This window comes from Siniperca chuatsi, linkage group LG3, assembly GCF_020085105.1.
Source record: "Siniperca chuatsi isolate FFG_IHB_CAS linkage group LG3, ASM2008510v1, whole genome shotgun sequence".
Classification (NCBI taxonomy): Eukaryota; Metazoa; Chordata; class Actinopteri; order Centrarchiformes; family Sinipercidae; genus Siniperca; species Siniperca chuatsi.
In genome coordinates this window covers 12,237,429-12,255,496 of record NC_058044.1, presented here as the reverse complement: position 1 = coordinate 12,255,496, position 18,068 = coordinate 12,237,429, and the positions used below count along the sequence as shown (strand labels likewise).

The 18,068-nt window shown below is 40.0% G+C and overlaps 3 protein-coding genes across 11 annotated transcripts; 1 reads left to right on the top strand and 2 right to left on the bottom strand.

The window, feature by feature from the left end:
- Positions 1 to 926: 926 nt before the first annotated feature.
- Positions 927 to 5,179, bottom strand: trmo (tRNA methyltransferase O). The gene is made up of 6 exons (XM_044191703.1): positions 4,842 to 5,179; positions 3,970 to 4,118; positions 3,124 to 3,298; positions 2,294 to 2,451; positions 1,570 to 2,175; positions 927 to 1,390 (listed from the first exon to the last, which is right to left on the bottom strand). The coding sequence occupies exons 1-6, from the start codon at positions 4,928 to 4,930 to the stop codon at positions 1,155 to 1,157; spliced, it is 1,413 nt and encodes a 470-aa protein (XP_044047638.1). The 5' UTR covers positions 4,931 to 5,179; the 3' UTR covers positions 927 to 1,154.
- Positions 5,180 to 6,371: 1,192 nt separating this feature from the next.
- hemgn (hemogen) lies at positions 6,372 to 12,695 on the bottom strand. 3 transcript variants are annotated; one of them, XM_044191714.1, is made up of 5 exons: positions 12,478 to 12,695; positions 8,567 to 8,634; positions 8,384 to 8,452; positions 7,924 to 8,002; positions 6,372 to 7,475 (listed from the first exon to the last, which is right to left on the bottom strand). In XM_044191714.1, the coding sequence occupies exons 3-5, from the start codon at positions 8,442 to 8,444 to the stop codon at positions 6,836 to 6,838; spliced, it is 780 nt and encodes a 259-aa protein (XP_044047649.1). In that variant the 5' UTR covers positions 8,445 to 8,452; positions 8,567 to 8,634; positions 12,478 to 12,695; the 3' UTR covers positions 6,372 to 6,835. The 3 variants fall into 3 exon arrangements, with proteins under 3 accessions (XP_044047649.1, XP_044047647.1, XP_044047648.1); XM_044191712.1 differs by lacking the exons at positions 8,567 to 8,634; positions 12,478 to 12,695 and having other exon boundaries at positions 6,372 to 6,700; positions 6,856 to 7,475; positions 7,912 to 8,002; positions 8,384 to 8,546; XM_044191713.1 differs by lacking the exons at positions 8,567 to 8,634; positions 12,478 to 12,695 and having other exon boundaries at positions 8,384 to 8,546.
- anp32b (acidic (leucine-rich) nuclear phosphoprotein 32 family, member B) lies at positions 10,394 to 17,601 on the top strand. 7 transcript variants are annotated; one of them, XM_044191711.1, is made up of 7 exons: positions 10,394 to 11,095; positions 13,443 to 13,592; positions 13,737 to 13,859; positions 14,720 to 14,912; positions 15,186 to 15,310; positions 15,422 to 15,488; positions 16,939 to 17,601. In XM_044191711.1, the coding sequence occupies exons 1-7, from the start codon at positions 11,042 to 11,044 to the stop codon at positions 17,016 to 17,018; spliced, it is 792 nt and encodes a 263-aa protein (XP_044047646.1). In that variant the 5' UTR covers positions 10,394 to 11,041; the 3' UTR covers positions 17,019 to 17,601. The 7 variants fall into 7 exon arrangements, with proteins under 7 accessions (XP_044047646.1, XP_044047645.1, XP_044047642.1 ...); XM_044191707.1 differs by having other exon boundaries at positions 10,410 to 11,095; positions 16,936 to 17,601; XM_044191705.1 differs by lacking the exon at positions 10,394 to 11,095 and adding an exon at positions 11,132 to 11,398.
- Positions 17,602 to 18,068: the final 467 nt, after the last annotated feature.

Here is an 18,068-nt window from a genome sequence, read left to right as displayed (position 1 = left end):
CGTTGAAGTCCCCCAGTAGAACAACGGAGTCCCCGGGTGGTGCACTGTCTAGTACCCCTCCCAGGGACTCCAAGAAGGCCTGGTACTCTGCACTGCTGTTCGGCCCGTGAGGCCGCCACAACAGTGAGAGACCTGTCCCCACCCGGAGGCGGAGGGGCGCGACCCTCTCGTTCGCTGGGGTAAACTCCAACACGTGACGGCTGCTGAGCTGTGGGGCTATGAGCAGGCCCACACCAGCCCGCCGCCTCTCCCCGCCGGCAACGCCAGAGAAATGGAGCGTCCAGCCCCTCTCGAGGAGACGGGTTCCAGAGCCCAGGCTGTGCGTGGAGGCGAGGCCGACTATATCTAGCCGGTAACGCTCAACCTCCCGCACAAGCTCAGGCTCCTTCCCCCAGCGAAGTGACATTCCATGTCCCTAGAGCCAGTTTCTGTGTCCGGAGATCTGGTCGCGGCCCCTGCCTTCGACTGCCGCCCAGATCTCTCTGCACCGGCCCCTTACGGATCCTCCTGCGGGTGGTGGGTCCACGGGAGGACGGCCCCACGTCGCTCCTTCGGGCTGTGCCCGCCACCAGGCGCTTCGCCGTCGGGCACCCACCCCAGGCCTGGCTCCAGGGTGGGGCCCGGTAGCGCCAATCCGGCGACGTAACTGGCCTTGATTTTAAATAATCCATAAGGGTCTTCTGAACCGCTCTTGGTCTGACCCGTCACCCTGGACCTGTTTGCCATGGGTGACCCTACCAGGGGCATACAGCCCCAGGCAACATAGCTCCCAGGGTCATTCGGGTACTCAAACCCCTCCACCACGTTAAGGTGGCGGTTCAAGGAGGGGACTTCTAACTTAAATGTTCATTATTTATCATTTCTGCACTATTATAGCTTCCTGTCAGTAATGGAGCACATAAACAAGGACAAAAAATGAAAAAGTATTTGTTTCCAAAATCAATTTTATTTAATCTGCCTATACAAAAGTAAATGTACCTCGTCTTTCATATGTCTAATTTTAAGAAAGTCTATCTTACCACTGAAAAACACATTTGTCAGTAGAGAAATTAACGGGAAATGTCGTGGTGAGGAACATTTGTCCGGCTCTGTTTTTGTTTCTCTACACACATTAAAAGTCTTTCCAGCTCTGAACCTTTCACTGAAAGGGTTTCTCACATTGAGGCAATGTGTTGCTCGACAGGTCGGACCTGCAGTACCTCCGCAAAGCCTCGTCCAAACCAGCAGGTGATGTCAGCCGTGTCCAGGGTAAAGAAGAAGAGTTTGTCTCTGCAGCGTGTCCTCCTGTAGACTGACCGTGGGTCTGCTGCCAGCACCCCTCTGATGGCGGCAGCAGCCTCCTCTGGACTGCACAGAAACTTGAACCTGGGTCTGTCACTTTCAGAGGGTCCTGTGTGACATGTAAGTTTTTGTTTTTTTCAATGGCAGAACTGTTTATTTACTGTTTTCATACTCATCTCAGCATACTCATCAGCAGCACCCTCTTGTGGAGAAAACACAACATCACCCTTTTCTGTGGGTGACAATGGGCTTAATCATACTATAATGCATACTGTAAATGTGGCTTACCTGAGTGTGTGGGAAGGAATTCCGCTAACTCCCTCTCAGCATGAGGGGTGAAGCGCACCTCCAGACTGCCAACAGGAGGCTCTCTGATCCAGCCAGCAATGGTGCTATAAGCCTCCTCTCCATAGCAAGGGCGGTCCACCATCAACACTGGTGGTGTGGTTTTGGGAGAGTGTGAAACTTGATCCTCGTTTTCACAACTCAGCTGGCAAAGGTCACCTTGGGTCACATAGGCCTCGACTTCCTCCAGCACATTGTGTAGGTTTCTGGGGATGGAAAACTGAGCACTGACTCTAGATGAATCTGTGACTGGAATATCAGCTTCAGATGTGTGTCTTGAGAGGAGACTCCCCAAGTTATCATCTTCAGGTCTTTCACTTTTTAGGTCTGACCTAGCATCTGTTTCTGAGTCTTTATGGAGGTTTAATATATCTGTTGTTTCATTTAGTGACACTTTAGTTGCCTGTGGTTGGTCTGTGTTTGAATCATAAGGCTCTGAGTCCATGCCCATCCTGGTGTGGGGGGAGTCGTACTCTGGGATGTAGGGCTTGACATCCAGGACTGGGGTGCCAGCAATCATGTCAATGTCTGACAGATGTATTGTATCACCTCGAAAACAAAAGGTAGAAATGCATTTGTTTCTATCAAGCAAAGTTTCTGTGGCTGAGGTTAAAACAACCAAACACACAATTAGCAATTGAAGACGCATTTTGTTAATGACACTCACCCACAATTTTATCAAGTTTAGCTAGAGTTAGGCCCAAGGCATTTGGTCGGTGCGGACTGCGTGTCGAGTACACACCAATCCTTTGACCGTTGAGTCTAGGTGGCTTCACTTTGGCTTTGTAACTCAGGTGCCCATTTTTGTGAAAGAGAAAAATTATCCTGCAGAGACCAAACGAGGAAAATACACAGATGACATGAAATAAACAGTGAATGCATAAAGAATGAAATGGGCAGAGGACCATTTATGCAAAATCGGGGGGGGGGTGCATCCTCAAACCACAAGCACTAGATAGGCAGACAACCAAAAACATGTACTGCTTTGGGCAGAAGAAAAAGAAAGCTACTAAAAATTATTTGAAAAGTGTCAAATAAAGTTTATTTAAACAGCCCTCAATCACAATACCATATTATACCATATCATTCAAGCAAGGAAAAGTCAGCATTAGACTCAAATGTCTCAATGAAAATGCATTTTAACAAGTTTTAATTCATACTTTTTTGCAATTAAAGAACAAAATTGGAAAAGTTTCGTGTGGACTCTTGACATCAACTGTATATGTAACTCCTAAAAGTTGAAATGAGTTTGTAGGCACACCTCAAAAACCTAAAAACCCCACATTCTGCATATTGAACCCACAACACTTAAGTAACAATAAGGTGATAATCACAATGTAGAGTTGAGTCACTGCATTCTGGCAGCAAATACAGAATGAAAAACTTTGCTTAGAAACCAGCAACAGCCCTTTTAGCTAATATTTTGGGAAATAGCAACCCCAAAACCATGGACTGGACTGTGAAAGATATACAAGAATGCAACTGTATGTGACCTACCAGACATGGGAGTACTGCTCCAGGCCCACCAGGGCATGCGCAGGGTTATTAAAGACACTCTGCTGGATGCGCAGTTCTGCCCTTGAGGGGCCACAGATGGTGGGCTGTCTGGGCGTCCCATTCTTCACAGAGAAACAGGACCTAATGTGACCAATCGGGACTGTCTGGATGTTTCCTGGAACATTACACAGTTAACAATATTGTTTCTATTTATAACATTTGTAACATAGTAACACACGCTGCACCTTTCTGAATTTTTTTTCCGGCTGCTTGTACATAGTGAGCAGCACTCTGCACCTTCATCCACCATCATCTGTATTTTGCTCCTCCATTTATTCTACGTGTGGGGTTTTTTCTACTTTTATTTTATTGAATTTCGTATATTTAAATATATGTTCAGTATATATACTTATTTTGGTACTACAACAATGAATAAATTAATTTTATTAGTTAGTTATTAGTCAATTGACATAAAAATGAATCAGATTTGCAGCTTTTCTCTGTTTTATATCACTGTAAATTTAATATATTTGAATTTTGGACTGTTGGTCAGACAAAACAAGCAATTTGAAGACGTCATCTTGGACTCTTGGACAACTTTGACTGGCATTATTTACTATTTTAGTGACATTTTGGTGACTAAATTACTGATCAATTAATAAAAAAAAAAGAATTGACAGATTAATAGATAATGACATTACTTGACTGAGCATCTCTGGGATGAATAAAGTTATATGTTATCTTACTGTATGTGATGCAGTTGTAGAAATTGCAAAAACAAATCCTTTTTGTGTTTATTTACAGTACCATTGTGGGTGACTTTACCATTGTCCTAATGGTAATTACCTTGCTCTAATGCAGCCTGTGATGATGCTGGGGAAGGCGGGGGTGGTGTCTGGTCTTTATCGGGTTCACAGAGTCCAACCTTTGACACTGCAGACTGAATGGATGTCATATGTTTGCGATGAGCTCTGACTGCACTGTCCAACATCTGTCTGTTAAAGAAGGGCAGATACAAGTAAATACCATACCAGAAAAAGACTCAACAGCGTCTTCACTATCTATGTAAACTAAACTCCTTTGGATTAGATCGGAGAATATTAACAACATTTTATTCTTCTTTTATTGAAAATATTTGAACTTTTTCATTGAATTGCTGATTTACAAGGTGTCGCTAACGTCACCTCTAAAAGTATTGGCAAAACACAAAGATCCCTCAAAAAAGCATATGAGATTATCAACAACCCCACACATCTATGACTCCATTAAACTGCTGCCATCAGGAATGCGTTTCAGATCACCTGTATGTTAAACAAATGGTCAGTTTACCTTGTGTATAGACTGATAAATGCACTTTTTTTGACATAATATGTGCCTTTGAAGTGTTGGCTATTGTTGGCCACTGCTATTAATCCTTGTGTATTTAAACTATTTCTAACATTGTCATATTTGTATTCTTAGATTGTTTTTTATGTGTGTAAATCAATTGTCTGTGTGTACTTCTGTTTGCAGGCTCTCTTGCCTTGAATTGCCTCCTGTGGGACGAATAAAGTATTTTGAATTGAACTGATTTGAAGGTAAAACAAATAAAAATGTTATGAATGCAGTGCAACTTCATGTCTACACAGGAAAAGTATATTAATAACATGTCTAAAGATGACAGGCAAAACATTTATTGACGCCATGTTTAAAGAGAAACACAGGTGCTGTGAACATACCTCAGGTTCTTGATTTCTTTTCTCATCACAGAAACCTGCTGAGTCAGTTTATTAATGTGCTCGCCGCAGCAGCCACACAGAGGACTCATCTTACTGATATAAAGGATGACGAAAAATAAACACAGTTCTTAATGAGTTAGCTTTCAGCTAGCTGACGGAACATGTGGAAGTTTCTCTATGCGGAAGCACGTTGGATTTCCTGTTGGAGTGTTTCACGTGACAACATAATAACCATCTGAGCTGTGCAGCTTTTTGTGGATTTGTCATATCCGGTATATTGTGTATTGTAACGTGAATGTAAGTTTTTTTTATTTAAACACTACTACTTGCAGCTAATACATATAAATTACGCATGCATCTTGCAGAAGTCACTGATAATCGTGCATTAGTATTGCAGGAGACTGCATGTTTTATATCAGCAGAGGGCAGCCAGGAGTCATGTCATACTCATCAGTTTTCAAACAAAACTTTATTTAAAAACCCAATCTACAGCCAGTGGTGTTTTATAGTCTATGGGTGGAACGTATGTACATTTACTAAAGTACTGTCCTTGAGTATTTGCATTTACTTTTACTCTACTACATATCAGAGGGAAATATTATTCTGCAGTAATCTGACAGCTTTAGTAACTTGTTACTCTACAGATTCAAATTTTACATACAAAATATATAATACAATGCATTGTTATAGATGAAACAGAATACAGACCAGTTACAATTGGCTCCACCTCACCAGCTACAACATTAAAATGCTGATTACGTGTTAATGCATCAGTAATAATAATCAAATAATATCATGTATAATAATATTGCACTGACAGGGGCCATTCTGCTGCATAATGAGCATTTTTATTTTTGATACTTTAAATACTGCTGATCATACTAATTTTGAATGCAGGACTTTTAGTTGCAATGGAGTATTTTTACTTTGTAATATTGTTACTTTTACTGAGTAAAGGATTTGAATACTTCTTCCACCTCTGTATATAGTATTAAGTTAAGTACTACCAGCAAAATAACAGTTTTACAGGTAGATAAAATAAAGCCAGGTGTTACACTGACCGTAACAAGCCATCACAGATTAAATACAGGCATACAGATATTCTGTAATGAGAAATTTACTTTTTCAATTTCACCGACCAGAGCAGGAAATAACCATTTACATTTATCAGTTAGAGTATTGTTGGAGTATAATTTGGCCATAGTTATGCTTAAGTGCGTCAGGTAGAATTCATCCTTATCATTCCTGCTAATTTCCCCATCGAAGTGAAAAAACTAATTCTGGATGTTACAATAAATAGATAGATAGATACTCCAAAAAACTACTGGCAGTTCCAAAGTAAATTTATGATAGTCTCATTAGAGCCTGTACAAAAACAAACTTTGTAAGATAGTAAATAGAGGGATAAAAATCTATGAATTAATTTAAAGGAAATCTCTTTTATTTAATTATTGATCATATATTTGTCACATTTACCATTTACACACCATATGTCTGTGGATGACACAGATAATAATGACCACAGTCAGATGATTGTAAGCAGTGTATTTTATTAGATGAAAAACAACTTTTACAAAATTCAATCAAATAAATCGACAATTAGAAATACATAATTACCAGTATTTAATACCATTTACTTTTAAATAAAAGTAGGCACAATTTGCTGTTTACTAAATGCAAAATACAAATACGAATTCATGAGCTTCGCAGTGAAGCACAAACCAGAATAAATAAGCATACAGGTTTGGTTTGAATGTATACGTTTGTTAAATAAGCAATGCCTATGCTCAACATGTTTGTTCTCTTCAACCAACAGGCTGCACACTAACCAGAATAATACGACGGTGTCTCACTCAAATCTATTAAAAGACAGACAGACAGGATACAGTTAATATTAAGACAAATATTTTTACAAATTCAAACCCTTCAACCAGGCAATGTTTCAAAAGTTTTGTTCAAGCTTTTATTTCCACACCATTCATTCTTCTGGGAGTCTAAATTTCCTCTTTATTACCTTCATCAGCTCTTTTGTCTTGAGATAGAGAAATGTCTTCTTCCTCGTCTGGGCCCAAGTCCTCAATCAGGACCTGGTCAATGGCCTCCCTGCCTTGTGACTCTATGTAGAGAGTCCCCACCTGGGGAGGAGCTGCGGGAGGAGCAGGGGCTGCAGCTAGAACAGGGTCTTGGGTCAGGAATGGAACTGGAACAGCATCTGGAGCTGGAGCCAAATCTTGGACATGGATCGGAGCCGTATCTAGAACTTTGGTGGGAGATGGAGCAGGAACTGAGGGGGTGGAAAGGGCTGGAGTCAGGCTAACTGGAGCTGGAGAAGTCAGACTAGGAGCACAGACAGATCTTTGGACAAATCCAAACACTGGCAGAGGAGCAGGGGCAGCGAGGACAGATGCTGGTTGTGATTCCAAAGCAAGCAAGGGGGATAGAGAGCCTGATGTTTGATCTGGGATGACCTCAGCAGGTTCAGGCACCACCACTACTGCAGGAGCTTCCTGAGGCACTGCTGCCTCTTCCTGAATGACAGATATCTCCGGAGTGGGTTCAGTCTTCCTGGGTCTCCCTCTCTTCTTTGTGCTGCTCTTGTCCTCAGCCCTTGGTCTTTTCCTCTGGCTCTCCACCCTGAGACAGAACAACAATTGTAATCAGCCTCAACAACAGTGGACATTGATACAGCTCTTTGTGATACTTTTGCAAAGCTAATAGTACAAAGTCCTTGACCTGGATCTGGGGCGTCAATAGAAACACCAGAGCAACCTTTGGTTTCCTCTTGCTCCACATTCAATATAAAGCAGAAGAGTGATAAGCAGCTGATAACGTCTTCACATTGTGAAGTACAGTGTTTTATAATGCATGTTTTGTTAATAAAGCCTTACTAAACCTTCCTAACTGATGCCAAAAATTCTATTTTTACTCTCCATTGCATTAAAACATCATTACACTGGTATATAAGTACTTGAATTTGTAGAATTTGTATTTACTGCTATGATGGTTACTCCAAATGAACATAGCTGTAAATGTAGGTCACTGCACTAACATGACTTTTCTATAAATTTACCCCAAAACCCACTGGTTAGTTTCCTTCTCTTCTGCTTCAGCCTTTCTCTTCCTGAGGAGATCCCTGTCCCGCAATCGGCGACGGATCCCACCTATAAAACAGAAACCCATGCAGAGAAGGCATTCATACAAGGGCAGTATAAAATCAAAGATATGCAGAGCAGTATTTTTTACACATGACTGGCAAATGTGAATGACTGATGGCATATAAAGATGTGGTTTGTAGACATTTTTTTCTTCCAGCTACACACTGGCAGGTCTTTGACAGAAACATTTCTATTCTAAGGTTTAAAATACAATAGTAAATACAAATAGACTAAACTTGTCTCTTATTTGTAGTAACGCAGCTAAGATTAAAATATTTCTGTGTCTGAGTTGACCTTAAGACACCACACTGTATGCAAATGAATAACTGGCTCACTCAACTCTCTAGTGTAGAAAGTAAGAGTAAGAGAAGACATTTGAAAAATTACCTTGGTCCTCGTTCGGATTTTTATATTCCGACTCTTTCTCTTGTTGCAAAGTCTCCTCCATTCTGAGTCCTGCAATGAATGAATTCAACTCATTGATGGCAGGCAAGCACAGAAAAGAAGACAGAATAACTTCTGACTGTTTTCTATTCCCACCCCTAAATGAATTATCTGGTTAACCATTACCAGTGCTGGAAGAGTTCTTGCAGCTTTGGTCTTATCATATTTGTAAAGCTGGAGGAGTTGGCACAGCACTGAGTAAGAGAGAAAAAAAAGCAAGTTGTGTATGGGCAGCGTGTGACAGGGATAAAATATGTTTGTGTTAAAGGAGGAAATACATACAGAATTCAGCTTATTAGACTCAAAAGTTAAGCGAAGCTCATTTGTGTGAAATGCTGTCTTAATTAAACTAGTAAAGACTGGAAAATAAAAAGGACTCTTCTGCTTTGCATGCATGTTTATGCAAACCAGCAGCTGATAGTAAAGCCAAAATGGCAATGGCAAAAATATATTTTGACTGAATTTGGATAATTATCCAATGTCTAAATTGCCAAATATTGTTGGAGGGCACTAAACAGGTTAAATGAAGTTCTGAATGTGATGTAAATCAGCCCTGCATGTTGCTTTCTGCATAAATACTAACAATAAACATACTAAAAACACAGTCTTTTATTCATGCTAAGTCTTTTTCTAATAAAGCAATGTGTTATAAAGTACTCTGGGTAGACTACTATGTTGAAAGGCCTTTAGATTGAGCATGAAATCCTGTCTTCGACTGGAGTAGGGGGCATGCCCATCTTATCTCACAGATGGAGAGCTGCACAGTTAGGGTGTGTTCTCAATCTTCTCACAGCACATTGAGCCCTGATGTGTGTGTTTGAGCCATTCAGAGAAAGAAACTGTCCAGCAGAGTAAATAACACTCAACTACCAATTGCCTCCAGCACTGTAGTGGAAATGTTGAGGGTCTCTTGGTTAAATTTACTTACTGTCTGTGTTGATGGAGCATCTTGCAATTCACACAAACTTTCTAAAATTATACTAAGGGAACTGTATGTCAGTCTAAATTAGTGTCTGGTTCATGTAGTACATTCTTTATGGATGAACTTGCAAGTTGTTGTGGAACATATGCTCCTTCACCTGTTTTGTCCAGGGTGGTTTCAGTTCATCTTGCAAGGCCATCCAATGCCAAGCATTATAACCTCCTTCTCTGGTAGACGCTGACTGAGATGAACAAACTGGCACACACAATCAGACTGCCTTGAACATTTAAGACGATCACCAGCACCTCCAGTATCAATGTTGACTTCCAGCTGGTCAAAAGACCACAGGCTGCACACAGTTAACTGATAAGTCAAACAGATACAAACATGGACTCCAAGCACATCTTTCCAAATGACAGATTATCATCTTTACTATTACAGCCAAAGGCAGAAAAGGCTGCCACTAATTGACACACTGTTGGGACAATGAAACTCAAATTTGAGGAATGTCAAAGTAGATATTACAGTGCCATCTTCTGGTGTACCTTTTCAACTACCAAACACTGATTCAAAAACAGTTTAAATGCATACATTATGTGTAACTTGCACAAGGACAAACATAGACTATTTGGATAATGTGCCCTGAACAGTGTATAGACATCATCAAGAGCCTGGGTCCTATGCACGTGTGTTAAATTTTTACTACGCTACTGACTAGCCTTAAAAATTCATCCATAATTTGACCAAAATATCTTCTTTTTTTTTTATGATTAAATGAACAATTCGTACTCAGTAAACCTCTACTTGAGGGCTCCGGTGTCTCAGGAAGTACAGGGGGTGGGGTTGGAGGGGGTGCCCTGCTCTCCACATGCATATACAAAGCTCTCTTTACTGCAAACCAAACACACCCCTCCTTTCTCCAAACGGTGTCCAAACGGTTACAAGAATCTGGCATTTCTGAACAAAAAGTACAACACAATTTATTCATTACGCAGTTTATTGATCAAAATTGTCACAAGCATTACAAAGTCATCATTGACTTGACAATTAAAAATATGCCAAACAAAGGAGATATTTTTGGTTTGTTGGGCAACAGGTTTGAGTAATATTCACTACAGGATTTCTTTATGATGTTAGATATTTGCGTTACTTGCACATTGAATATGAAACAATAACAATATATGTTAGATGCTTTCAATGTATGTAACTTTTAAGTTAGGCAGATAAACAAAGTTCACCGTATGACCTACTTTACCGACGTCTAATTGGTTGAATGCTATTTTGGGGTAAACTATGTACGCATGTAATCTGCATTCCTTCATTTAATAAGACTGACTTTACAGAGAAAAGTCTCTTGTCTTCTCTAAACATAGCCTAGTACAGTACTTTCCTTGCAGAAATAAATTGCACCATAGCACTGTTTCGGGGCAGCGTCATGTTTTGTGACTGCAATGCCTTTATGGAGGCGATGGGCGTTTCTGGACGCAGATGGCGCTGTTGAGCATATATTTTGTTTCAGTCCCGTTTCCCTCCATGGTTTCTCCTCTCTCCGACTAACTTAGCGTTTGGCTCAGTTCATTATACAGTCCTATATTCTCCCTCCATTAGGGCATCTCTGCCTTTGGACTGAAGATCCCACCAAAACCCAAGAGAGAAAAGTTTAACTTTCATAGGGCAAGATGGACATGAAAAAGAGGATCCACTTGGAGCTAAGAAACAGGACACCGTCTGATGTGAGTCGTGCTTTTTAAAACCAACCCTTAGTTTTCTGGCTAGCCTTTGCTAGCTACTTTTTTTGCTTTGCGAGTGACCTGTGTGGCTAACGTAATGGTGACCACATGGGCTTTAGGTTATGTTTCTCGTTTATAACGGGGCGGAAAACACTCGCACAACAAGCTTAATCCCCTATACTGTTCTGGATTGGGCGTATGGGGGCAACGAGACGAGAAAAGCTATATTCAATCGTTACTTTGAAACGGCGATTCCTCAGCTTGCTGGCATTATTGCAGTGCTTTAACCGTTTCCCAGCCTCCTTGGTCAGTGGTGCACACACGATTCGGCTCGACTCCACCGTTGTGGCACAATCAGTAAACTTATTTTTACGCTGATATATTAGGAAATTTGCCTTCTGCGCCGCGTTTGGCATTCACAGAGTGATATATTTTATACAGACCTTGGAAGCCATGTTTGCTGCTAGCATAACTGCTAAAATGGGGAGCTTTTTCTTTTATTACAAATGCTCTTTACAACTCCAAGGTGCAAAAAATTAGTTTTGTTAACATGTAAACGGGCCGTCGCCGATCACGAGTTATGTCTTGAAATTTCTATAGAGTACGTTAACGTTAATATCAAATGGCCAGATTCAGCAGCGACAACAAAAAACAGTCACTTGATTCACGAGTCATCCATACCATGACCATTTAACGTTAAGCCGCTGTTACTATAACCTTAGCCCGTTGATATGTACACAAACTATAGCAAATAGCCAACTAGTCCTGTAATCGTTATTTGTTTAAAGCCATGTTTAAGCTGTTGCGATTCGTAAGTTTTAAAAGGGAGTGTGCAGCAGTTAATTCCCTAAAATATGTTACACACTTGTATAGCAGCTACGTTACCCTTTCATATCGTATTTTCACATCGTAAAATTGAATACTTATTTAATGGAGTCTGGTGATCAGAGGATTCCGAGTCAGAATCAACCAGACAGCAGCCACCTAACTTAGTATTTTTGTTCCCGCCATATTACCCCTTTCGCTACACTGGTCAAAGACAACAAAATATATCCAGTTGTAAACTCAAAGCATCAAACACAACGCTTCTTTCTTCTAGTAGTTGCCATTAAAGCTAAACTTGATGTTGTTTGCAACTAAACGGATCGATTTGTTGGCCAACGGCTTCATTAACCGAGCCAGCCTGCTTGAATGACACGGAGATCCGGTGCACCGCGCTTGATGCGTGGGCAGCCAAAAACTCGACGGTCGGTGTTTCCTCTCGACTCATGCACGAAATAAAAGTAATTTAACATCGAAAAACAACTTAAGTAATGTGTAAATAACGATAATTACTCTTTCTAAACAGCACTTTTCGCCATTGAAGTGTTTAGAGAACTGCATACTGTATCTCAGGAATCGCCATGTTGTCATTCTGTCGTCTTTGAAGCTCTGGGAGAAAGGAACTGTCTCCATCTTTGTTTTTACTAAATTTCCGTTCTCAATATATTTCCTTCGCCACTTCGACCTGAAAACGATGTAGTACCCTGTAACAAACTGGCAATATCGGTCGTTCGCTCGACGACAAAGAATATTCCACTTCCCCAATGAAAGCTGGTTTAACGAAAAAACAAAATCTTTACTAAGGGTGTATTCGCAATCCTTTCCGTTGCTGTTGGGTTGGCTAATGGCGGGCAGACAGACCTCTGTAGCTGCTCCTCTGTTGCACGGCAGCGTTTAAAAGGGGCAATGGCTAGCCTGTAGCTAGCTAGCTCACAAAAATCATTGCATTTGTCATTAGTGACTGCATCAGCAGGCCATGGGAAGCTACTGCTTTGCTCTTCCTCGTTTAACTGTCGCGCCCGGAGAAATTAAGCACAGAGTGTTTTTAGATGGAGACACAGTATCCGTGTCGGTGTTTTACTTGAGAAATCGTGATCTTTGACGTTTGACAACAACTTTTTTTGCAACGTTTTTGTCTAACACTGAATTGCGCAACCAGTGTTAGCTTTAACTGACTCAAACTAACTCCGCCTTCAGACTTGTTTGTCTAATATTTTACAGCAACAACTAAATGCCTTTTAATTATTTTACACAAAGTAAAGGGTCATTCAGCCAAACACCAACATCCCCTTTTAAACAGGTTATGGTTATGCTGTTTGCCAGCTTGTTCTCTCGATGATTTTGTTTACATAAATTACATTGTTTTGTTTCAGAAAAGAGAGTTTGTAAACTATTTTGTAATATAATACATTTTCTTTGTTATGGAATAAATTGTAATTATGGCTCAATAGTAAGTATAGTTTAACTAAATGCATAAAAGCAGTGGAGATTAAATTTTTTTATGTGGTATTATACTTGTATATTTCAGGTAAGAGAACTTGTCCTTGACAATTGTCGATCAGTTGAAGGAAAAATCGAAGGCCTCACAGCTGAGTTTGTCAACCTGGAGTTCCTCAGTTTGATAAATGTTGGCTTAATCTCAGTCTCCAACCTGCCTAAACTAGGAAAACTCAAAAAGGTAAAAAAAAAAAAAAATATATATATATATATATATATATATATATATATATATATATATATATATATATGTTTCACCTTCTTACATCCATGTAAAACCTCAACAGTGACAGCCGGAATAATATTTCCTTCTACCATCTTTCAGCTGGAGTTGAGTGACAACAGAATCAGTGGCGGCCTTGATGTTTTAGCAGAGAAACTACCAAACCTCACACATCTAAACCTGAGTGGTAACAAATTGAAAGACATCAGCACATTGGAACCGTTGGTATGTATTTCCACACATCCATTTGCATGGCTACAAAATGTGTATACTTAGTCTTAAGCTGGTGCAGACATTGTGCTTTTTGTTGTCTTATTTCATGTTAATGCAAAATGTATTATAATTAAACAAAGCATTTTAAATATTAATACAAAATCTTGTATTTGTTGTTATGCACACAGCTGTATTCATTATTAGTTGTTATTACTCAACCCACAGCATACACATAACATATACATTTCTAATTTCAGTTTCTGTATATTGGGATATAAATATTCAAACTATGTATTGTTACACTCATCACAGACTGACCCTGGAAAAAGTTCACGAGCGATCCTCCTTATCAATTGCACGTGTATATAATACTCACTAGAATGTTTTTAGAATAATTATTGGAAAGTCCTATAAAAACAAATGTATTGGAGACCTTTCAGCAAACTGCATACAGGATTTTTCTAGTTATGGGTGCAAGAAATTGTCATGTATTTTGTGATTCGTGTGAGATTTTCTGGAAATTCCACTAAGAAACTTAACCTTTATTGATTAAAATAACCCGATGCCAACGTCTTTTTGTCTAATACAGAGAATTAAGTAGCTGATAAATCAAGGTAGTTTATCACATTGACGGACAACTCTTGTAAATCCATCATTGCCACAGAGTAATACAACCAGATATATTAAAGGGATAACAAACTATTAATGGTATAGAAAAATATCTACTGGTTGACAAATTCTACTGTACATATCACCCAACCTCATTCACAATATACACATATTGGCATCTAGTACCCTTAAATTTCAGACGTGACATGCAACAGTTCAGCAGCAGTTTCTCATCACAGTACTTCGCTGCATTTGTTCAACAGAAAAAGCTGGATAACCTGAAGAGTTTGGACCTGTTCAACTGTGAAGTGACAAACCTGAATGACTACAGAGAGAGTGTGTTCAAGCTGCTGCCCCAGCTCACCTACCTGGATGGTTATGACATGGAGGACAGGGAAGCCTCTGACTCTGATGGAGAGGTGGACGGAGACGGCGTAGATGACGATGAAGATGAAGGTAAGACATTCTTCCCAATATCTCAAACATGGCTCTGGTCTTCCTGCTGTAATGATATCAGTTAGTCCACAATAGCTGGAAAGATTTACCTGTAGGTGCAATTTGCCCATTTCTGCTGCCCAGTAGAGTATGAGAATAATAAACTGCTAAATAATATGAGAGTACAGTTTAACCTCATCGTGGCTGCCTGTAGTTTATAACTGTTGGACTTTGGTTACAGCATGATTCCATTTTGTTTGTTGTTGACTGATTGTTGTTACTTTTGTATTGCAGAGGGAGAGGAGGAGGAAGACGAGGACGGAGAGGAGGAGGACTTTGACGAGGAAGAGGAGGACGAGGAAGATGAAGAGGAGGTAGAAGGAGAAGAGGATGATGACGAGGTCAGCGGAGAAGATGAGGTAACAAAAAAAAAACCTTGACGGGGATTATTTGGCTGAACATTTTGTTGCGAGGAGTTCAGATGCATTGTTTCTTTTTCTTTTTTAACTTGTAAATGTTTGTTTGCCAAGGAGGAAGATTTCGGTCAGGATGGAGAAGTGGATGAAGAAGATGAAGATGAGGATGAAGATGATGATGGTATGTACCATTTCCTTAGTTTGAACGCGGCCCTTCACATATCATAAACGCATTCAAACCCAGAACACCTCAAAAACTTACTTCAACAATTATAAGTACAACACTACACTCCCTCGGTCTGTTTTCATATAACAGCTCTAAACTCTCCACAAGGCCAAGAGTTAGTTTTTATGTCTTGATAGGTGGGACATTGCCCATACTGCCTTGTTCTTTAGGAGCATGAAGTACTAGAAAAAGTCACTGGTTTTTCACATATTGGATTGGACAGAATTATTAGATTTTTCTTCTTTAAAAAGGCACAGAACATCATTGAAATGAGCACTACAGACTGGGACCAGATTCCATTGATAGGCATAACAAAGTGACTGTATATACAATTTACTAAGTCAAAAAAGTATATTTACTGTAAGTTACTCCTTAAGATTTGAGTCCAAAATCTTTGTATGAATTCAACACGAGCCCTTATTCTCTAATTCTTCCTATTTGTGGATACTTTTAACTATTAAAAGTGAAAGTGCAAAATAATTCTACATAGTACCATATTGCCTTTTTGTTTATTGTGTTATTGATGTGTGGTGTGTGTGGGCAAAAGTCTTAAACTGTGAAATGGCTTTGCTATTAATGGGAAGGCAGGGTGGCCTAGTAGGGACAGTGTCCTTCAGACATTAAATGTTATTTGTACATAAGCTGCAGATTTGAATAAAATAAATGTGTGCATAGAATGTTGAGTACACGTACATAAATAGGCGCCATGATGAACTTGATAATGACTAATAAAAACTTTCAGGCATAATATGACACCTGCAGGTGGTTCTGTTTACTGAGGGAGCTCTATGCAGGAAAGTCAAAAAGTTAACAGGGCTTTATCAAGTGGCTGCCATAATGATTACCCAATAATGACCATTCAGAATATAACTAAAATAAGACATTGCACTCGATCAATTACAAGTAAAACATGATATGAGAATGTTAATCGTAAGATTAAAAAAACTGACAAGCTTGTGAGTGTAAAACATCTGGGGAAGGAAGGGCCGGTTAAATCCTGAAAAATTACACTACTGAAGATGCATATCTGACACTGTTTATTTTGAGCTCCAAATCGTGTAACATGATAACACGTAGGGACAGCAAAACATGATTGTGACCATTCTTAAACACTGCCCACTCTCGCTAAGATCCCACTAGGGGATGTCTTTGATAATGCTGAAAGATTTAAATTGTTTATAATAGTTAACATTAAAGAAAGAAGAAGCCTGGGCATTTGTACGAATATAAAGACTATATTATATGTAGATCGTAAAAATCCATGCTGTGATTCCTGCGTGACTAATGGGCTACACTGAGTTAGGTTGTTGTTTTGGTGCCTGCAGGTGGAATATTTCCTTTTATATTCACTGATCTTGGCACCCCTGACACCACATGACACAGATTTCCTCTTTGCCCACAGAAGCAGAAACTGGCAAAGGCGAGAAGAGAAAGCGAGACCCAGAGGATGAGGACGATGACGACGACGATGAAGACGACGATTAAGAGCAAAACTGAAAACGAGAGCCTACCGAGTTACCCTTCCTCCCCCACAAACCCGAACGTCCACCCTCTACAACTCGCACCGCCTTTGTAATTTCCCCCCCCCAGCTCTGAGCTCTTTTTATGGGGCAAGACTGTACCGGATGGGTGGGCCAAGTGGAGCTGCCCCCCACTTTTTTCTCCCCCCATGGAACTGAGAGCCACCCAACACCCTCCGCCTCACCCACCCCACGGCCCCCGAGGTTCTCAGGCAGCCCAGCACTCAGCATTCCACAATTTCACTGTTGATCCCTCTTTATGTATTCCCATGTGAGGACTTTGGGACTGGTATCTAGTTTTGGGTCTGTGCTTTTAATATTTTGTTGGATGAATTATTTGTTGTTGTTGGGTTTATTATTTCTAATTTTTTGTCTTTTAATTTTTTTTCTGTTCCTTATTTTTCCCAATAAAATTATTGCTATAGCAGCTGTGCAACCAGCGAGCCATGATTTTTAGTGTGGCCGCCTGTTGCACAAATCAAGGTTGTAGCTAAATTTTTACTTTCTGTATGACAAAAAACAACTTTGTAAATAAAATGTTAACATTTTGTGCTTTTCTCTCGTCCTGCCTTGCTTTTCTGGTGTCCTAAAATTAACGTAAAGGGATGAAATGACATATGGCCATATGGTCAATTTTTCTCATCCACCCTTGTTATGCTCTCAACTTGTTGACTGTAGACAGTCCACAGAAAAGGTTTTGTGTCTAGTCTTATTACAATACTCACCCGCCAGTTTGTATGTGGAAATAGCTATTAGTCGCTGTAATCATTGCTCCTCTTCATACTTGCCATGAGGAGACCCTTTTCTAGTGAGTCCAATGTAAGAGATGTCTTGAGTTAGTTAAATCGAGTGTGTATCTTCCAGAGTTAGTCTTTTTAGTATGAAATTCCTTTTGTTGTTTAAAAAAAAAAAAAAAAAGACTAACTTTGGAAGATTCCCACTTGATTTAGCTAACTCAGACTGCCATGGTCTCATATTAGTTTCGGCTAAATGCATGTTTGCACATAACAAGGAC